General features: G+C 38.9%; 1 protein-coding gene across 6 annotated transcripts in view; it reads left to right on the top strand.

Annotated features, from left to right (window-relative positions):
- The window catches only part of nf1a (neurofibromin 1a), a 66,843-nt gene that overhangs the window by 3,259 nt on the left and 45,083 nt on the right, over positions 1 to 18,501 (top strand). For all 6 annotated transcript variants that reach the window (XR_004579509.2, XM_034310632.2, XM_034310629.2 and 3 more), the window contains exons 2-29: positions 149 to 292; positions 927 to 1,010; positions 2,121 to 2,311; positions 3,592 to 3,698; positions 3,841 to 3,908; positions 3,995 to 4,070; positions 5,006 to 5,163; positions 5,559 to 5,732; positions 5,863 to 5,991; positions 6,275 to 6,349; positions 6,791 to 6,922; positions 7,770 to 7,898; positions 8,173 to 8,286; positions 8,391 to 8,470; positions 8,574 to 8,697; positions 9,334 to 9,580; positions 10,520 to 10,593; positions 10,681 to 10,764; positions 10,903 to 11,247; positions 12,180 to 12,319; positions 12,531 to 12,653; positions 12,805 to 12,888; positions 12,980 to 13,096; positions 13,387 to 13,568; positions 14,777 to 14,988; positions 15,073 to 15,234; positions 17,125 to 17,228; positions 17,417 to 17,552. Coding sequence is in view for 5 of the 6 variants with exons in the window: in XM_034310632.2 (XP_034166523.1) it covers positions 149 to 292; positions 927 to 1,010; positions 2,121 to 2,311; positions 3,592 to 3,698; positions 3,841 to 3,908; positions 3,995 to 4,070; positions 5,006 to 5,163; positions 5,559 to 5,732; positions 5,863 to 5,991; positions 6,275 to 6,349; positions 6,791 to 6,922; positions 7,770 to 7,898; positions 8,173 to 8,286; positions 8,391 to 8,470; positions 8,574 to 8,697; positions 9,334 to 9,580; positions 10,520 to 10,593; positions 10,681 to 10,764; positions 10,903 to 11,247; positions 12,180 to 12,319; positions 12,531 to 12,653; positions 12,805 to 12,888; positions 12,980 to 13,096; positions 13,387 to 13,568; positions 14,777 to 14,988; positions 15,073 to 15,234; positions 17,125 to 17,228; positions 17,417 to 17,552 (3,795 nt within the window). In the remaining variant the exon portion in view is untranslated. The remainder of the gene's footprint in view (positions 1 to 148; positions 293 to 926; positions 1,011 to 2,120; positions 2,312 to 3,591; positions 3,699 to 3,840; positions 3,909 to 3,994; positions 4,071 to 5,005; positions 5,164 to 5,558; positions 5,733 to 5,862; positions 5,992 to 6,274; positions 6,350 to 6,790; positions 6,923 to 7,769; positions 7,899 to 8,172; positions 8,287 to 8,390; positions 8,471 to 8,573; positions 8,698 to 9,333; positions 9,581 to 10,519; positions 10,594 to 10,680; positions 10,765 to 10,902; positions 11,248 to 12,179; positions 12,320 to 12,530; positions 12,654 to 12,804; positions 12,889 to 12,979; positions 13,097 to 13,386; positions 13,569 to 14,776; positions 14,989 to 15,072; positions 15,235 to 17,124; positions 17,229 to 17,416; positions 17,553 to 18,501) is intronic.

Below are 18,501 nucleotides of genomic sequence, written 5' to 3'. Positions count from 1 at the left end.
GAGCATGTTTTTTTTTTCTTTCCCATATGTCATACTATGCCTCTCTCACACAGATTTGTATGAACTTCACCATCATCAGCCACTTAAACATGTTCTTAATGGTTGTGCTGCAAATATCTCACTTTCATCTTTTCTATATATTTTTTAGCTTCCTATTAAGACAGGACAGCAGAACACTCACACCAAAGTCAGCACAGAGCACAATAAGGAATGCTTGATCAACATCTCCAAATACAAGTTTTCCCTTGTCATCAATGGCCTGACCAACATCCTCAAAAATGTTAACAATATGGTAGGTTGATGTGTTTGTCTTGTTACATATAAATATATTATATATCTGCTTGGCTAGTCCCTAGTTTTGGTTGATCATCTGGGCTTAAACCGTATATATGCAATAATTGTCCTTCTCTGACCAATAAAGATAGTTCATACCAATAGCCAGAATGTGTCTTTGGTTAATCTCTGTATTGTGTAAATCTCTAGGTGCGGTATTCAAAATGTCTACGGTGCACTGCCTATAAATGTATTAACTAATTGGAGCACATTCTGTTCAAAAATAATATCAAATGAACAGTTCTCTTTTTCAGTGAATTTAAGAGCAGGGAGTTTCTCTGACTGAAGCTGAGGGGAAAAAAGACTGGTAATATCATAGCAGCAGCCAGATTCACTTGTCTGTCAAACAGTGATGGGGGAAAAACACATAGCCTACACACATAATCTGCTTGTCCCAGCCTAGTGATTTGCCAACCCCTGATTTGGGATTTGTGAAACCATATGATGACCTCGTTCCCACAGAGAAATTCTACACTGTGATTATTGGTGTCATGTGGAGTTGCATGAATTTGATTGACACATGGGAAACTGGTCCAGATTCTCTGACCGTTGTACAACATTTTAAATAGTGTGCGCATGTGTTTCCTTCCCAGCGGATAATTGGGGAAGCTGCCGAAAAGAACCTCTACCTCTCGCAGCTTATCATCCTTGACACTCTGGAGAAGTGCTTGGCAGGGGTGAGTAGCCAATCATGTTTCACTGTTGACTACAGTCATCCAGTCACATACAAAGATATAGTATTTTCTAGTTATAGGGTAAAGTGAGCTGTGCAACAAATTACACTTTGTAAACTGTGAAGTAGATATTGAAATACAGAGTAATACAGAAGTAGACCAAACTGGTTCTGTGTCCATCTTAAATCACTCCTCTGTCTTACTCATGTCTTGAGACACAGGGGTCTGTTGATACAATTAGAGCTTGTTGTCTCCGCTTGTCCAGAAAGACTACTCTGGGTATGCCTGCACAGATTACATTTGCAGATGTTTCCTCATCTTGAGTTAGAATTTTCTTTGCTTCCAGAGGGATCGACAGGATTTTCCTCTATAGATATTTTATTAATGCTCTGTCAGATACGAGACAGCTGCTCCCCTTCCTCAGTTTGTCATTGCTTTCTGTCTAGGAAGATTATTAGTCGTATAGCAGATGGGTGGGTTTGCTGAGTTTTGCTTCATCAGTGTGAGCACGCTTGATCCATTTATGTGTTGGTTATGCTTCCTTAAACATCTAACTCTTATCAGTGAATTTCATTTCCTTGGGGGTGTGAGGACACACGTTATTGTATGTCCTTGATCAGGTACATGCAGATAACATAAGAGTTAGGATTGTTTATTTGTAGAGGAGGTTTGGTCTTAAGGATGATTAATCATGGAAATGTGGGGAATATTAAATCTGAATTTAAGAACTTAATTTAATTTCCTGGGTCTACATTAAATTGTAGACCCAGGTCCCTCCATTACTACGGAAACATTAGACATCCACTACTGTGGAGATATGTGGATGCGCGTGTTCATGTTATACAGGGTAAAATTTCTCTAAAAGCGAAATTGGAGCTTTCCCTATGGTACTATGTGGACTTCATAAATATGAATTTTCTACAAATGTGTTCTTTCCATAGCAATAACTGGAGCAATATCAGGTACACCAAATTTATGCAGAAGCCATGAACTAGTTAGGCCACAGGTTTAGTCTAAACCTATTTACCAGATGTTAAGCTGTGTGTGTGTGTGTGTGTGTGTGTGTGTGTGTGTGTTTGTGTGTGTGTGTGTGTGTGTTTGTGTGGTGTTCAGCAAACCAAGGACTGCTTGCGTCTAGATGAGGCCATGCTGGTGAAGCAGTTGCTCCCTGAGATCTGCCACTTCCTGCACTCATGTCGTGAGGGCCAGCAGCATGCCACCCAGCTACGCAGCTCTGCCTCAGCCGTGCTCTTCTCTCTTAGCTGCAACAACTTCAATGCCGTCTTTAGCCGCATCTCCACAAGGTAATGATTTGGGTGCACATCTGTTAACTCTATGCACCTCCCTAAACATTTACCCCAATCGTATACACACCCTTGATAATGAGTGTATGCACACATCAGTATTCAAGTCATGGACTTGGACATAAGTGATGGAATTCATGACTTTAGTGCTTTTCCTAATTACCAGTCATCCCGCAATTTATCTCCACACTTAAGCACCCGTGCTGAATTTGGTTGCCACTCTTGCTCAGGTAGCATGCAAGCTGAGTCAAGACATATGGATGGAGTTAGAAATAGTGTAGACCATTGTTCTTACGCAGTTGTTACAGAATCGCCCTGTTAATGTCTCTGGCTGGCTAGAATAACTTTCCGACCAGACAGTCTGGCTTAGCAATCACTCCGAGTAGTGTAGCGAAGGTCTGACAAGGTTTCTTTCTCTTTTAATATATCCATTTTCTGGCAGGTTTATGAGGCAACATCACAATGTTATCCTACAATGTAATGGTGTAGATTAATGTTTTTAAAAATTTTTTGTCAGTGTTTGGCTTACTCTTATCTATCCTAGAGTTAGGTCAAATCCTAAATGACTTCATATTCAATTTGTTTGCTCTGTGTGTAGAGCATAATATATAATGTGCTGTACATTGTACCTGGTGCCTGTACAGTAGAACACTGTTTGTGGTTCAGCCATTGAAAATACACAACTGCTTATATTGTTGTGGTATTTTAATGTCATCTGATTAATATTAAAGTATTGACACACTTGACCGTGTTTGGGTCCGAATGCTGCCTTTAAGCCTGCTTAATGGTTCACCCTGTAAGGGAGACTTGCAGTAGCACCACACACATTAACTAAATACATTTGACTTATGTGTGACTTGAGAATGTGAATATGAGCTCATACAAGTTAGACTTTGACTTGGACTTAAATTTGTACTAAATTCTGCATGTTCTCATGTGTAAACAGTTATTTCTTTGAATTTTAATGTTTCCCAGACTACACTACAAAAGCTTACTGAAAATGATTAAGATAGCCAGTGTCCTTCCAAGTCTATGGTACTACATTCAAAACTTGAACTCGACTTTGGACCTGACTTTGGTGTGGGTGTGATGACTTGGACTCAAATTAGAATTGAGAGCCTCTGACTTGCCCTTGAGACTAAGCATTAGTGTGCACATTTGTGTTTGCATTTATCCAGCTAACTTGTGATTCTTTGTGGTATATTCCTAATATATTGATGTGCAGTATCTTTTTCATAGCAAGTTGAAACTTGTTTTTGTCTGTGCTGTCCTGTTTGCAGATTACAGGAGCTTACAGTATGCACAGAGGACACCGTAGATGTTCATGACATAGAGCTTATTCAGTACATCAATGTTGACTGCTCCAAGTTAAAGAGATTACTGCAAGGTAAACCAATCTCTAATATTTGACTCTCTTTTTCTCTTTACATGGAAAGATTTTAGGCTCTGTTTCTCTTCTCCTGTGTTCATAAGAATCATCTAAAACTGTTTATTTCCCTTAATAACACATGGTGTCTGCACCTCAACAGAAACTGTACTAAAATTTAAAGCACTGAAGAAGCCTGCACAGCTTGCTGTGATCAACAGTTTGGAGAAGGTCTGTGAAAAATGGTTTTAATTTCTCTAGCAGTAATGCAGCAAGTGTTAGATTATTAATTTGTCCATCATGTGTTTGCTGTTTAGGCTTTTTGGAACTGGGTGGAGTATTATCCTGATGAATTTACTATGCTCTACCAGAGACCGCAGGCTGATATGGCGGGTGAGATGAAATGCTTTGAGATGTTAAATGTACAGATGAAGTTGAAAAATGCTCCACACAAAAAAAATGCTCCACATGCTGTTTTGTGGAGTAAAAACTGTTTGTGCAGGTTTGGTTTCTGAGATATTATACTAGCTATATTTCACTGTGTCTGTCTGTCACTAAGTCTGTGTCTGATAGGGTTGTCACAGTGCATTAGACTTCATTCAACTCGAAACCAAAACAACAATCTAACCAAATTGGTATCATTTGTTTATGTTAATGTGTGCTGTACAAAAATGCCTTGTGGTGTTTAATTTTTTTTATTTTTACATTTTTAACACACAATTCAGTGTAACGTCACCCTTGACCATTTAGCACAAATAAATGTGAATAGATTTATTTCATGTCATGACGGTTCAACATCATGAAGGTTCACACAGATGCTTTGAGAACTACAGTGAGTTCTCTCTTGTGTAAGGCACTGGCTGGACACTGAATAAGCTCATCATATTGCAGCATTAAGAGTTCAACTATTTAAACCTCTCATTGGGGAGACACTGACCTACTCTCTGTTCTTCCTCTGAGAGCAATTTAAATGTCGCACAGTCAACTTTATTATTTCTGTTTTATTCTTTACTTATACAACAAGCACACCAGCATGCGTTCCTAACCTGTTGACAGGGTTATTATAATAACAGCAGATTTACTTGACTGATGCAGTGTAGCCCCCTTGAGTACAGAGGTGTATAACCCTTTAGGAACATATGTGCATACTCAGTATGTACATTAGGACCACATGCTTATAGAGAATTTGGCTGAGGGATATCATTTCTGTTTGTGAACATACATGTGCTTGTGTGGCATGGGTCTCTGGCCTTACACATGTAGGTGTTTTGTGAGTTTTTTTCCAGACTTCATGAAAGCTAATGTATAAAGTTCTCTCTCTTACATAGACTCTGCAGAGAAGCTGTTTGACCTGGTAGACAGTTTTGCAGAGAGTGCTAAGAGGAAAGCTGCTGTGTGGCCACTGCAAATCATCCTTCTCATTCTCTGTCCTGAGATCACACAGAGCATCTCTAAAGAAGTGGTGGAAGAGAGCAAGGCTAACAAGGTCAAAATTCTCTGTCCCTTGCGTACACACACACACACACACACACACACACACACACACACACACAACTTCACATTTCAGCCATTTGTCTCAGCCGTTATGCGTGTGACCATCTGTTATACTGAAATACTGTGGTAACTTTTTATGTGCTTACTGTGATGTTAAAAAGTCTTAAGAGAGTCCTTCTTACTTACTCACTTCTTTAGTTCTGTCTCAGTTCCATCAGTTTAATTTGCTGTCTTCTGACATTTATTGTCTTGGAAAGTTTTTTTTTTTTTTTTTTTTTTTTTCCCCCAAACTTGTCTAGATATGTTTATTTTCTTATCCTAGATTTCCAGAAGTATGAGTAGTTTCAGACAGACTCACATATATTTGAATATGCTGTCTCCCTGCAGAAGTTGTTTTTGGAGAGTCTTAGGAAGGCCCTGGCTGGTCACAGTAGCAGCAAGCAGTTGACTGAGAGTGCAGCCATCGCCTGTGTAAAACTGTCTAAAGCCTGCACATACATTAACTGGGAGGATCATTCTGTCATCTTCCTCCTGGTGCAGTCTATAGTAATGGACCTCAAAGTAAGTATCTGTGTGTGATTATTTTCCCATCAAACCCCCTTTCTGAATGAGCTGAACAGAGAAACAGGTTGCTGTGTGTTTGTGTATATATCTCTGTGTGCAACCTCTGTCTGTATGTGCGCACCCTCAGGCTCTCCTGTTCAACCCCACTAAGCCGTTCTCCAGGGGCACCGGGTGCCAGAGTGCTGACGTAGACCTGATGATCGACTGCTTTGTGTCCTGCTTCCGCATCAACCCACACAACAACCAGCACTTCAAGGTCAGCTGCGCTCTCACAGTGCTTACTCACTGCTGGCTCTCAGGGTTCCGAGTAATTTTAGCAAAACACACTGTACAGTGACTGGTCAAGGTGAAGTGTCCATTTGTAAATTAGAAAGATTGGGCTGGTTAATTTTTAGATCTTGGTGAAACAGGGTTTGGTGAGCGTCTGTAGCTGAATGCTCACTGTTGTTCGTGTGTTCAATGATTGGCTATTTTCGTTATAGTATTATTGCTGTGTGTGTGTTTGTGTAAGTAAATAAGTTTCTTGCCACTTGTTTCAGGTCTGTCTGGCTTCCACCTCCCCACCAACCTTCCATTTTGTCTTGGTCAACTCTCTGCACAAAATCATTACTAATGTGAGTGTAAATGCAGAAATGGCAGATTTCAGCAGTCATGAGGAAGTTGTTAGACCTAGAAATGTATTTATTTATTTATAACCCTTTCTTTTATTATATTTTATGTGATATCCAGATGTCTTCATTTACTCGAATAAGGCATATGTACTGTGGAATAAAAATGAAACAAATTGCGTACTAAATAAGTTTGAATGCTCATGTATATGTAAATGGAATTTTTAGAGTAAAGATGTAGAAACTCCTATATCCAAGGTAGTTTAGATTGTATATACCTTTTGTGCCTTACTTTTTCATGATTCATATATACTATACTATTTGTTTAATACTGTGTGTATTCAAACACCAAAATTATTAAAATGCCATTCCATCATTTTTTTTTTTAGTCAGTTACCATCTTGTGCTTGTTACCATCTCTGTTTTGTATCTTCCTCTAACATAAAGTCTCACTTGGATTGGTGGCCAAAGATTGACACAATCTACTGCTACTCTGGAGAACTGCGTGCCATGTTTGCCGACACACAGACCCGAGTCGTCCAGAGCCTTAGTGCCCACGCACCACTAAGGATGACACCTGTGAGACATTCTGTTTCTCATACACTTGCTCATGAATTTGTTATAGGTTATCATAAAGCGCTATACAGTACATGTGCCTCTTTAACTGAATGTGCCTCTTTAAGTATGAGTTAGGGTTGGCTGAATAATCTGAATGCTTAATTATGTTTATTCAATACATTGGCGTTTGTTTCTCTATTTACTATCCTGAAGCTTTGTCTTTACCTTCCTACTCATTATATAAGCATACCACATAGGCAATAAAATGGCTTATTCATCCTGTGCTGTGCGCTGTATATTCAAATTTTGACCTATTTGGGATTCAACCAAACACCAATTTATAATGACAACTATTACTGAAAAACATTTTCAGACATGAGCCTGTTGATGTGTATCCCTGAATCTTAGTCATAATCTAACAGAAAAAAATATATGTATATTACACCAAATCAAATATGATGTTACTTAAATAGACATTGATTTGGCAGAACAGAAAACACAAATGTATCATGTTGGGTGACTGAATTCAGACTCTTTAATACATCCTTGGCACCTGCTTGAAATATTTTGAACTGGAGTAACAAATATACTTACAGTTTTGGTAAATGAGTATATATACATTTACTAAGGGTGGTTTGAGACTGAATATTCAAAGCCTGAGTTTTCATAATCCTGTTGTGGCTGTGAAAATCCATAAATTAAGCAACTGTAATTAAAACAATAGGAAATATTCCTGGATAATTAAGAATGGGTCTCCATCCAATAATTATTTCTGAACGTAAACATTATCATACAGATTTTTCTGAACTCAACCTTAAGTGTTAAGTATTGATGAAGCAATGAACAAATATAAATATTTATTCCACAGAGTTTGACATTCAAAGAGAAGATGACAACCAGCCTGAAGTTTAAAGAAAAGTCTGCAGATCTGGACTCACGCTCTCTTCTTCTGGCTTTGGTCAAACTCATCCATGCTGACCCCAAACTAATGCTACATGTGAGTCTTTATCACCTGGCTCAGACACCCTGTTCACCCTCAGTTGCTACTTCAGTAATTGAAGTCTAACAAAGCTGATGGCTCTCCAATAATGCTAATTGTGCAATTCACTACAATTCTGGTGATGCATATGGGTTACATGTATTAGAGATTTCTATTATCATCATCCCCTGTATGATTGTGGGTTACTGTTCTGGAACAGATCAGAGTTAAGTAGGTAAAGATTTTGCTATGCAACTTGTAAGTCAATTTTTGTTTGTGTGTATTGTATCAGAATCCTGGGAAGCAGGGCCAGGAGATCCAGAACAGCACAGCTGAACTCATCATAGGCCTGGTCCAGCTTGTTCCCCTGACCCATACTTCAGAGCTCTCTCAGGAGGCCATGGAGGTGCAGAACTCTATTTCTGCAGTTTTTGTGATTTATTTATTAATTCATGTGTGAGGATGATGTTTTTTCAACTATGTCATGGTATGTTTCTTTGTGTTCCTCAGGCACTTTTGGTGTTGCATCAACCTGAGACCATTGAGCTGTGGAACCCTGATACACCAATTGAGACCTTCTGGGACATCAGGTAAGTCATTCAATAAACAGCCTGGTCTCAGTAGAGTCAGTGTGAGTTATACTGGGAGATGTGTGTGTATAGGAGGGCATGTCTTATCCTCTGAACCTCTCAGCTCTCAGGTCCTGTTTCTTATCTGTAAGAAGTTGATTGGCCACCAGATGATCAACAGCACAGAGATCTTGAAGTGGCTGAGGGAGATTCTCATCTGCAGGAACAAGTTTCTCCTGAAGAACAAAGTGAGTACTCATATACTCCTTTTAAAAAAAAAAAAAAAAAAAAAAAAAAAGATTAAAACTCCAGTCTCCATTTTTTTCTGCAGCTAATAGCATAGTTAGTACTCCTTGAATATGATTTTAATCTTGACTCACCAAAAGAGGACACTGGTCTTCAAATTACTGCCATGCTGTATTAGCTGACATATTAAGTCAAGAAACTTCTGTGATTTCTGTCAAAAGCTGCAGTCAAACTACATTGTAAAGATGTACACATGGTCTGTGACCGGAAGGTCAATATCCGGTATTGCAGAAAGAAAACCATATGTCTTTTGGGACATATGTTTTCTGTCTGTGGTCCTGAGTCTTCCGTTTGAACATTTTTTGATTACAAATACAGACTACTGCTGTCTCCTGGTATGGCGAGTCATTTCCTGTAACACAGGAGCAGATTGTACATGCATACCATCTATTAGCTGACTACTGCACTACGTGCAAATTTTTCACAGATGATGTGAGGTGACAGGAAATGATCTTTAGTCAATCTTGGGTGGTGCTAGATCTTTAATGTTGACTTTTTTTCTGTTAGGGCCATGCATTCTCTATATTTGTTCATTATATAATGAAGTTCTTCATTTGTGACCCTTTATTAAACCACAGGAAAGTGCCACACAGGGGAGTCTAATTCCCATCAGCAGACAAGCGCAGACCAAGCTGGAAGTGTGCCTGTATTCATTTCTGTGGAGCCCAGACGCCGAGGCCGTGCTGGTGGCCATGTCCTGCTTCCGGCACCTGTGTGAGGAGGCGGACATCCGCTGCAGTGTGGATGAGCTGCCTGTACACACAGTTCTGCCCAACTACAACACTTTCATGGAGTTTGCCTCCGTCAGCAACATGATGGCCACAGGTCAGTAGTAGAACCAGCACAGAGGTCCATCCACATTTAGGTTTTGTGTTGAGAACTGTTTCCTGGATTCCTGGCATGAGCATTGTAGTGCATTTGGGGGGGAAAAAACAAACTGGGTACAGGGAAGGGAAGGGAAATAATTTTTCTTTTAACAGAGAATGTGTATTGATTGTTGTAATCACTATATACCTCTACACACTTGAATTTAAAAAAAAAAAAAATGCAGCTAGTGTTACATAGAAACCGGAAAGCACGAACTCCTGTCCCGAAGACATGAGTCACATGGATGTTTCGTAACTTTAAACAGTTAAAAAGCTCAATGTGGTGTTCATTAATCAATTAAAAACTGTAATTGTTGGTAAATCACTCTGATATATATCTTCAACATACAGGCTCAAGAACTGCTTAAAATACTCCATTTGCAGCATCTGTAAAAACATAGGGTCTCTTTTCCTCTCTGCCTGCTAGGATTTTTTTGTTAGCATTGTTGGCGCTAGTGCATATGGATCAATTGCAAGACTTGAAGTTTGTTCATTTTGTAGAAAATGTGATGTATAAATGTATGATATTGTTCTACTCTTACTTCTCTGTTTCATATTCTTGGCTGTTTTCACACAAAAAATGTATACACCAGGCATTTAGCGTGTTGGGTTTCCCAGACGTTCCTTCATTTTTGCAAATAACATGCTTAAATAGTGTGTTGTTACTAGTGGATAAAATACCCAAAATGTTATTGCATGTTATTTGCATCTTCTTACCTTGTTGCACCATGCATCAGTAGTGCATTTTTAAAGATGTTATGGAGGTCTTTTTTTTTTTTTTTTTTTTTTTTTTTTTTTTGGTATGTAAACTGTGGAAACATTCCTTCTTGTGCAGCTGACTGTACGTCTGTGTTTTGTTTTTGTTTTTTTTTTTAACTGTGCCTGTGTGTGTGTGTAGGTCGCTCTACCCTACAGAAGAGAGTGATGGCACTGTTGAGGAGGATAGAACATCCTACTGCTGGCAACATAGAGGTGAAGAGTACATTTGTTTTGATTTCTCAAGAGTCACTTTAGCTTTTGAAGGTTTTGTTTTATAACTTCTATGCTTATTAACCTCAGGCATGGGAGGACACACATGCTAAATGGGAACAAGCAACAAAACAAATACTAAACCATCCAAAGAACAAAGTTGAAGATGGCCAGGTGAGTGATGCAATAATTCAGCTTTGTTCCGAAAGTTTGCTTTTGTCTGAATCTTAATTACTTTTTCTTGACACAAGACCAGTTTTAGTTTTTCTTGCTTACACCCATCTCTAACACAAGGCCTCTCACACTTATTAGGAGTGGATCAACATGACAGGCTTCCTGTGTGCTCTGGGTGGAGTGTGTCTGCAGCAGCGCAGTACTCCCAGCCTTGGTACCTACAGCCCACCCATGGGGCCAATGAGTGAGCGCAAGGGCTCCATGATCTCCATGGGCTCGTGTGAAGTGAACAGTGAGACTCCCCTCAGCAGGTTCCTGGAAAGGCTGCTGTCCCTCATGGTGTGTACACATGAGAAGGTGGGCTTGCACATCCGCACCAATGTTAAAGATCTGCTGGGACTGGAGCTGAGTCCGGCCCTCTATTCCATGCTGTTCACCAAACTGCGCAACAGCATTGGACGTTTCTTTGACACCCAGGGGCCGGTGAGTCACACTGTCACACTTAGCATTGAAAGGTGAAATCAGCATTATTTGGTGTTGACAGCGTTGTAATGAATATAGTTTTTCTTATATAATTTAAAATAATTTTTAATTTTTACTTTATAATAATTTTTTATTATAAATAATTGTTTAATATAATTTTTTAATTTACTTTATTTTCTTAGATCTTTGTTCCAAACATCCAAAGTTAAAGTACTAATTAAGTCAAGTAATTAGCAGAGGAAGCCTATTCATAAGCAACAGCTAAACTGTTAAACACTTAAACAGATAGTGTTTTTAAGCATGATAAAGGCAAGCTAAATTGGCTTCAACTTCCTATCTAAAAGTTTATCAAAGATGCATTACAGGTTTTGTCCACAAGGTGGCTGGGTTGGTTTTTCTTTCAATGCAGCGTTTACAATTTTACAAAATAATTCTTGGTAATGCTTTATATTAAAGGTCTCTTAACTGACGTTAGTTAACACAGTAATTAACATGAACAAACCATTACCTTCAGCAGTAATGCACCATATTAACAAAGTAACTAATACTTAATTGCTAGTTACTTAGTCGTTAGTTATACATTTTTTTTAAACATAAACCAAATAAGCCAAATAATCCATATGCATACCATTTAATGAGGAAATTTATGCCCACAATGACCAAAATGAAAAAATACTTAATATAACTTAATATTACATATGAGTTTGTTAATGGAGGCTGAATAGCAAGTTTATTAGTACTGGTTTAGTAATATTGAGGTTTATGTTTTGTTAATTTTAAATAATGCGGTACATTATGTTAGGAAACACTTTACATTAAGGTTCCCTTAACTATCTCTTTAATGAATGTTGTGATTTATGCTTGTTTAATAATATTGAGTGCTCTACAGCTGTAGATTTGCAATAATGTCTAAATTCCATGTGTCCATTTAGGTTCCCATAAATGACACAAATACATTATTTGTGGAGCAGACTATTGCCATCATGAAGAACCTTCTGGACAGCCACACTGAGGGCAGCTCTGAGCACCTTGGTCAGGCCAGCATTGAGACAATGATGCTCAACTTGGTCAGGTCAGACCTGCTGAAGGATTTTACTTTCATGCTCTACATCACAGTTTAGTGCTGTGATGTTAAATCATTAATGCTGTGCCCCTGTATAGTCAGAGTTCAGTTGTTCTGAAACATTTATCAAAACCGCTCTATTAACATTACATGCATTGTTCAGCTTGTTTTAGCTTTGTTTAATGTAATGTCCTGGTGCATTTTCTCACCGTCCCCATAGATATGTGCGCATTTTAGGGAATGGGGTTCATGCAATACAGATTAAGACTAAACTTTGTCAACTCGTGGAGGTTATGATGGAACGCAGAGATGATCTCTCCTTCTGCCAAGAAATGAAATTCAGGTGAGTATCCTGTTAAATATATCTAGTACTCTATTCAGTTTAAAGCTTTTTAATGTGTCATTTATGATCCTGTTAATAGTGGATGATGGTAAGTAAGGGGTCATTGATGTTTCATAATGTGATTATAAATTGTAAAATATTTCACTCTCAGGAATAAGATGGTAGAGTACTTGACTGACTGGGTGATGGGCACTTCCAATCAAGCAGCAGATGATGATGTCAAATATCTCACACGGTACATTTTCTGAATTTTAGGCCTTTTCTTTATAATTGAACTTTTCACCTTAGTCTTACACACAGTTTCTTTGGTGTTTTTTGTTCTGTAGGGACCTTGATCAGGCCAGTATGGAGGCAGTGGTGTCTCTGCTGGCTGGTTTACCACTACAGCCTGAAGAAGGAGATGGAGTGGAGCTGATGGAGGCCAAGTCTCAGCTTTTTCTTAAGTAGGAACATTGTTTCCACTTGCAATACCCCTTTATTCAGTCTCATTAGTGTGTGTAAGGTCATAATGTGAACTATGATTTCAAGCTGCTACAGCTGCTAATAAACTCCTCTAGTGTATTGTTAATCTGTATTCACCATATTGTTTTAGATTTGTGGTACAAGCATGCATATAAAGAAATAGACATATTATCATTTTTTTTTTAAATTTATTTATTTACTTTTTTTTTTTTAAATACAGCTGGATGATTATCCATAGTCCTCACCTTCATCTTAACTTTTTGCTCTTCAGGTACTTCACTCTGTTCATGAACCTTCTGAATGACTGCAGTGAGGTGGAGGAAGATGGGCAGCAGGTAGGCGAAAGAAAGCGGGGCATGTCCCGACGTCTCGCCTCACTACGCCACTGCACTGTGCTTGCCATGTCCAACCTGCTCAATGCCAACGTGGACAGCGGCCTCATGCACTCTATAGGTCAGTACTGACACAAACACTATGACTTTCACATCAAAAGTATTGGTTAGGCTTGCTGTCAGGAATCTCAAGTGAATTGCTTTTATCAGCAATGCACATTAAACGTTGGATGCAAGGACTTTTTTTTCTGATGCTGAATATTCCTGGTTTATTATGCAAAAAAGTAAATCATGCTGTCTGAGTAAACTGCGACACACTAAAGTTGGAGTGCATATATACTTATACACTTCTGCTAACATAGTTGGTTAGCTAACATCAGCTAATATGACAGGATTTTAAAGCCAGCAAGATGTGTGCACAGCTGCAGTAATTAAATTAGAGTCAGCTATAGATGAAACCTTTGGCTTGAGTCTGTAGGACCTTCAACACCATATATCTTGCTAAGATTCTAGTAATAGTTAGGTACTAGGCTTGATTCCTAATGAAATTTCTAAGCCTACAACAATATTTGGCTAGGCTGTACATGATAACTAAATATTACATGATAATACCCTGGCACATGATCTTATCGTCTAGATATAAGTAGACATTCTTATTCTTATTCTTACTTATAACCAGTTGTCTGCCATCTTCCTCATGTTATTTATTATATTATTTATACTCTTGGCCACTAGTAAGTGGATAAAACTGCTTATGTGACACATAAATAACTAGAACACCTTTGTGGTGAGACCAAAAAAGTGAATTATGCCTTGTAGCTCATGGCTAAAAGGAAATAGCTGAGATTGGAGGTTAAATGTGCTCTGTATCTTTATACTGTTTGAAAACAGTTATAAGGCAGCAATTGCAACATTCTCACAAGTACTTCCTGTCCTGATTAAACTGCCAGTTGGCAGAGACTAGCAACCAGATGTAATGATGTAATGAGATTGCAAAATATACCATTAACCTGGGCGTGGCACTGTGTTCTCCTCTTTGATAATTTAGCATTGTAAAAAGATCCCCAATGTTGTGTTTTACTGTTGGAGTGATCTGCAGTGGGGAGGTTAGATGTGATAATGTTGTGTTGACCCATTTTGTTTTCTTTTCTTATTTTAACTTTTTTTTGTGATTTCGTTTTTTACTTTTTTGAGAATTTTTGTAGCTAGTTTCTACATTGTTATTTTCTTGTTTCTCTATTCAGTCTGTGAAATGGGCAGTAGTTCTCTTAGCAGTATCTCTAGTGAACTCTAGTGATGCAGCAGAGACTCAGTTCTGTCTGTCTGCAGGACTGGGCTACCATAAAGACCTACAGACCAGGGCTACATTCATGGAGGTGTTGACTAAGATCCTGCAGCAAGGCACGGAGTTTGACACTCTGGCCGAGACTGTTCTGGCTGACCGCTTTGAGAGGCTGGTGGAGCTTGTCACCATGATGGGGGATCAGGGGGAGCTTCCCATTGCCATGGCACTGGCCAATGTGGTGCCCTGCTCCCAGTGGGTATGTAACCACTGTATAGTACTGAGGGTCACTGGATTACCAAGGTTGAAATTGATATTGAGAGTTTGCTGGTGTCCTCTGCAGGATGAGCTGGCCAGGGTGTTGGTGACGCTGTTTGACTCCAGGCACCTGCTCTACCAGCTGCTCTGGAATATGTTCTCTAAAGAGGTGGAGCTGGCTGACTCCATGCAGACCCTCTTTAGAGGCAACAGTTTGGCTAGCAAGATCATGACCTTCTGCTTCAAGGTAAATTGACGCTAATAAATTGACCTTCAAAGCAATGTCCTACAAAGCACACTTAGATAACAAGAACTACAATAGATTTTTGACAGTCCTTCTATTATTCTTTCAATGATCACAATTATTTTTCCTAACAAACATTGGAATTCTGCCACAGGAATTCAGACTCATTTACATTTAAGGCATTTGGCAGATGCCCTTATCCAGAGCGGCTTACAATTATCTCATTTATACAGCTGAGCAGCTGAGGGTTAAGGGCCTTGCTGAAGGGCCAAGCATTGGCAGCCTGGTGGTGCTGGGATTTGAACTCTCAACCTCGCGAGCAGAAGTCCAACGCCTTAACCACTGAGCTACCACATCCCTATATAGGGATTATATTCCCTATACTCGTATATAGATTATATAGATGCCTAATATAATATAATAAATGTAGGTTGTCTAATTCTGGGTGGCCCATTTAGATCACTGATATTCCCTACATGTGCTTTACACCTCCAAAGCTGCCTTTTTTGAGTCCGTTTCAATTGCATCTCCACCACCCCCCTTTAAAACAAGGACTTAAACGCTATCAGTGTGGCAAGAGATGAATCAGATTGCATTTCATGGGTAAAATAGATTGTTAGTTGTACAATATGTGCAGTAGGAGTAAGAAAGTTAAAGAAATAAACTTTAAAATGGTAATATTCAAATGAGAAGGAAGCAAGGATTCAAATAAACATCTAACAGTAGCCAAGTATATTGAGAATTAATACAACTTAGGACTATGGAATAAACAGTAGTGAGGAAGAAGGAGGAAAGCAGGCAAAATGTACTTTTATTACTGTGAAAATATTTTAGACTAGGTGAAGCCAGTTCTACACTGAAATGCACATTGTATAAGACTAAGTCTTTTTATTTTTTGTTTTGCTTTGAAGGAACATTCTCAGTTTCATATCACTTTTATGGCTGATGTGTGCACAGTTTTCTTTTTTCTTTTTTTTTTTTTTTTTTCTAAATCACATTCCTGCCCGCTCCTGCAGTTATTTGTTATTCTTTGACACTAAATTCAGTTAAAATCCTTGCACCACAGCGTTGTGAATTCTGTCATTACCAGCAGTTTGCATTCCATGCAGCTAGTTTTGAACCTGTTTGCGGCACATGCTAGCTCAAGGGCTGATCCGGGCTTGATTTTGAGTGCCGTGGAGGCTGGAGTTGAACACAATGTTAGGGTTCAACTCTCAGCTCATTTTCAACCTCCCAGACTCTGCTGTACAAATAGCATCCTCCATCCAAGGAATGCTGTTCATTGAGCTATAAGGAGGGCTCTGTCGAAGGACATGAACTTCTGTACTGAGGAGTCTCAGTTCCAGATTCATTCATTTCAGCTGAGTCACCAGCTTGTCCACACGAGTGCATTTAGTAAGAATTAGTACGTCCTTAAATAGATTAAGAGTTCAAATTCCAGCAGCCAGCTTCACTGAACAAGGCCCTTAAATTGAGTTTTAAGTCGCTTTAAATAACAGTATCTACCAAATGAATAAATGTGTTATAAATTGTACCGACAGTGGCAGAAAGCGTGACGCTTTGGAAAGATGAAAAATGCAGATGGACGTAGTAGTAGAAAGATAGAAGATTGATGCCATTATGTCATAATGTTATATTTGTTTTTTAATATTGCTGCATGCAAAATATGAATTTCAAAGTGAAATATGGTTAACCAAAAGTTTTAATAGTAAATAACTGAGACATGCTTTTCTTTTGACACATGGATCTCTCTAAGTTGCACATAAATTCGTAGATAATTCTAACACATGATTACTGATGAGTTCAATTTCAGTATTAGGAGTTAATGCACCTACTCAACTCCACATGAAGGATATGCTTAACTATAGCACTTACCTGTCTTTACTTATGCAGGTGTATGGAGCTGCTTATCTTCAGAAGCTTCTTGAGCCTCTGATGCGAGGCGTCATCACATCTCCTGAGTGGCAGCACATCAGCTTTGAGGTTGACCCCACCAGGTAGAGCTACACTAGTATTTACATAGCTAAAACGCTGTTGTTATTCTTTAACAAACAATAGATTTGTTTAACAGCTTGTAATTCATCAGTGTAGCTCATCTGAAATTCTCACAGCAAGCTGACATGCTGTCACATTTTTCATGCATTTTATAGTCATTTATTAAAATCGTGTCATTCCACTTTTGTAGATTGGAACCTACTGAAAACCTGGAGGAGAACCAGCGGAACCTGCTGCAGATCACAGACCGTTTCTTTCTGGCCATCATTAACTCCTCCAGCGAGTTTCCTCCTCAGCTGCGAAGCGTATGCCACTGTTTGTACCAGGTATGCCCCGCTCTGTCCTCACCCACGCTGCCTGGCACTTCATGCACTTAAAAATCTGCACTAACTGAAGCACTCACTCAGACTTCCTGCCTCCATTTTATGCATATTCAACATTGTTTAACGTCTTGTAAAGCTTTTTTGTGTTAGCATCACATTTTGTTGGACAGGCATGGGCTGCTCCATCTGGTAGATGCCGCTTTGAATGTTTGCGCATACACACCAAGTCGTCCTGATTTACTGCTGACCTTATTAAGTCGGTTGAATAGAAATGCCCATTCATTCATGTATGCATGAAAATCGTGTTTGTCACAGTTCGATTAAAAAAAAAAAAAAAAAAAAAAAAAAAAAGTACAGTCAATGCTGAAACCTTGCATACAAAATAAAATTCATATATTACTTGATGTTCTTCAGTGAAATGCGTAATAACATGATACATAACATGATATAATGGTAAATTGATAATATTCAAAGCCTATTAGTGTAAACTGTAAACCACCTCCATCTATTTGTACTGTGGTGAGATGGGCCTTCTATACCTAAAATAGAGATTTGGCAGTACTGATGAGCATGTCAGTTCTGTTAAAGCACTTGATCAGTTTACATGATAAATTTCTTTGTGTTTAGTGACCTGCTCTGTTACTTCGCCACAAGTTATATTAATGAGCACCTCTTCCACAGAAACGTGCAACTATTCAACCCCGGTCCGTTTATATTTAGAATCATTTGGTTTGGTTTGGTTGAGACTGCAGGGGAAGTAAGCTGGCAGCAGCTGTAGTGCTGCACAGAGTGTGCAGTGTGTGAAAAGCCTGAAAGCAGATGTTGTGAACAGGAAGGACTGGCTAAAGCCCCAACACGTACTGCCTGTTTCCTTTCTGTTTACACTGTTCATATTCCTCTCATCCATTAGTCACTCATCCACCCGTCCGACACTCTGAGCTTTGCATTCACC

Source organism: Pangasianodon hypophthalmus, chromosome 14 (genome assembly GCF_027358585.1).
Source record: "Pangasianodon hypophthalmus isolate fPanHyp1 chromosome 14, fPanHyp1.pri, whole genome shotgun sequence".
NCBI lineage: Eukaryota > Metazoa > Chordata > Actinopteri > Siluriformes > Pangasiidae > Pangasianodon > Pangasianodon hypophthalmus.
Note: the sequence above shows the minus strand (reverse complement) of the source record. Positions and strands in the feature narration are given on the sequence as shown.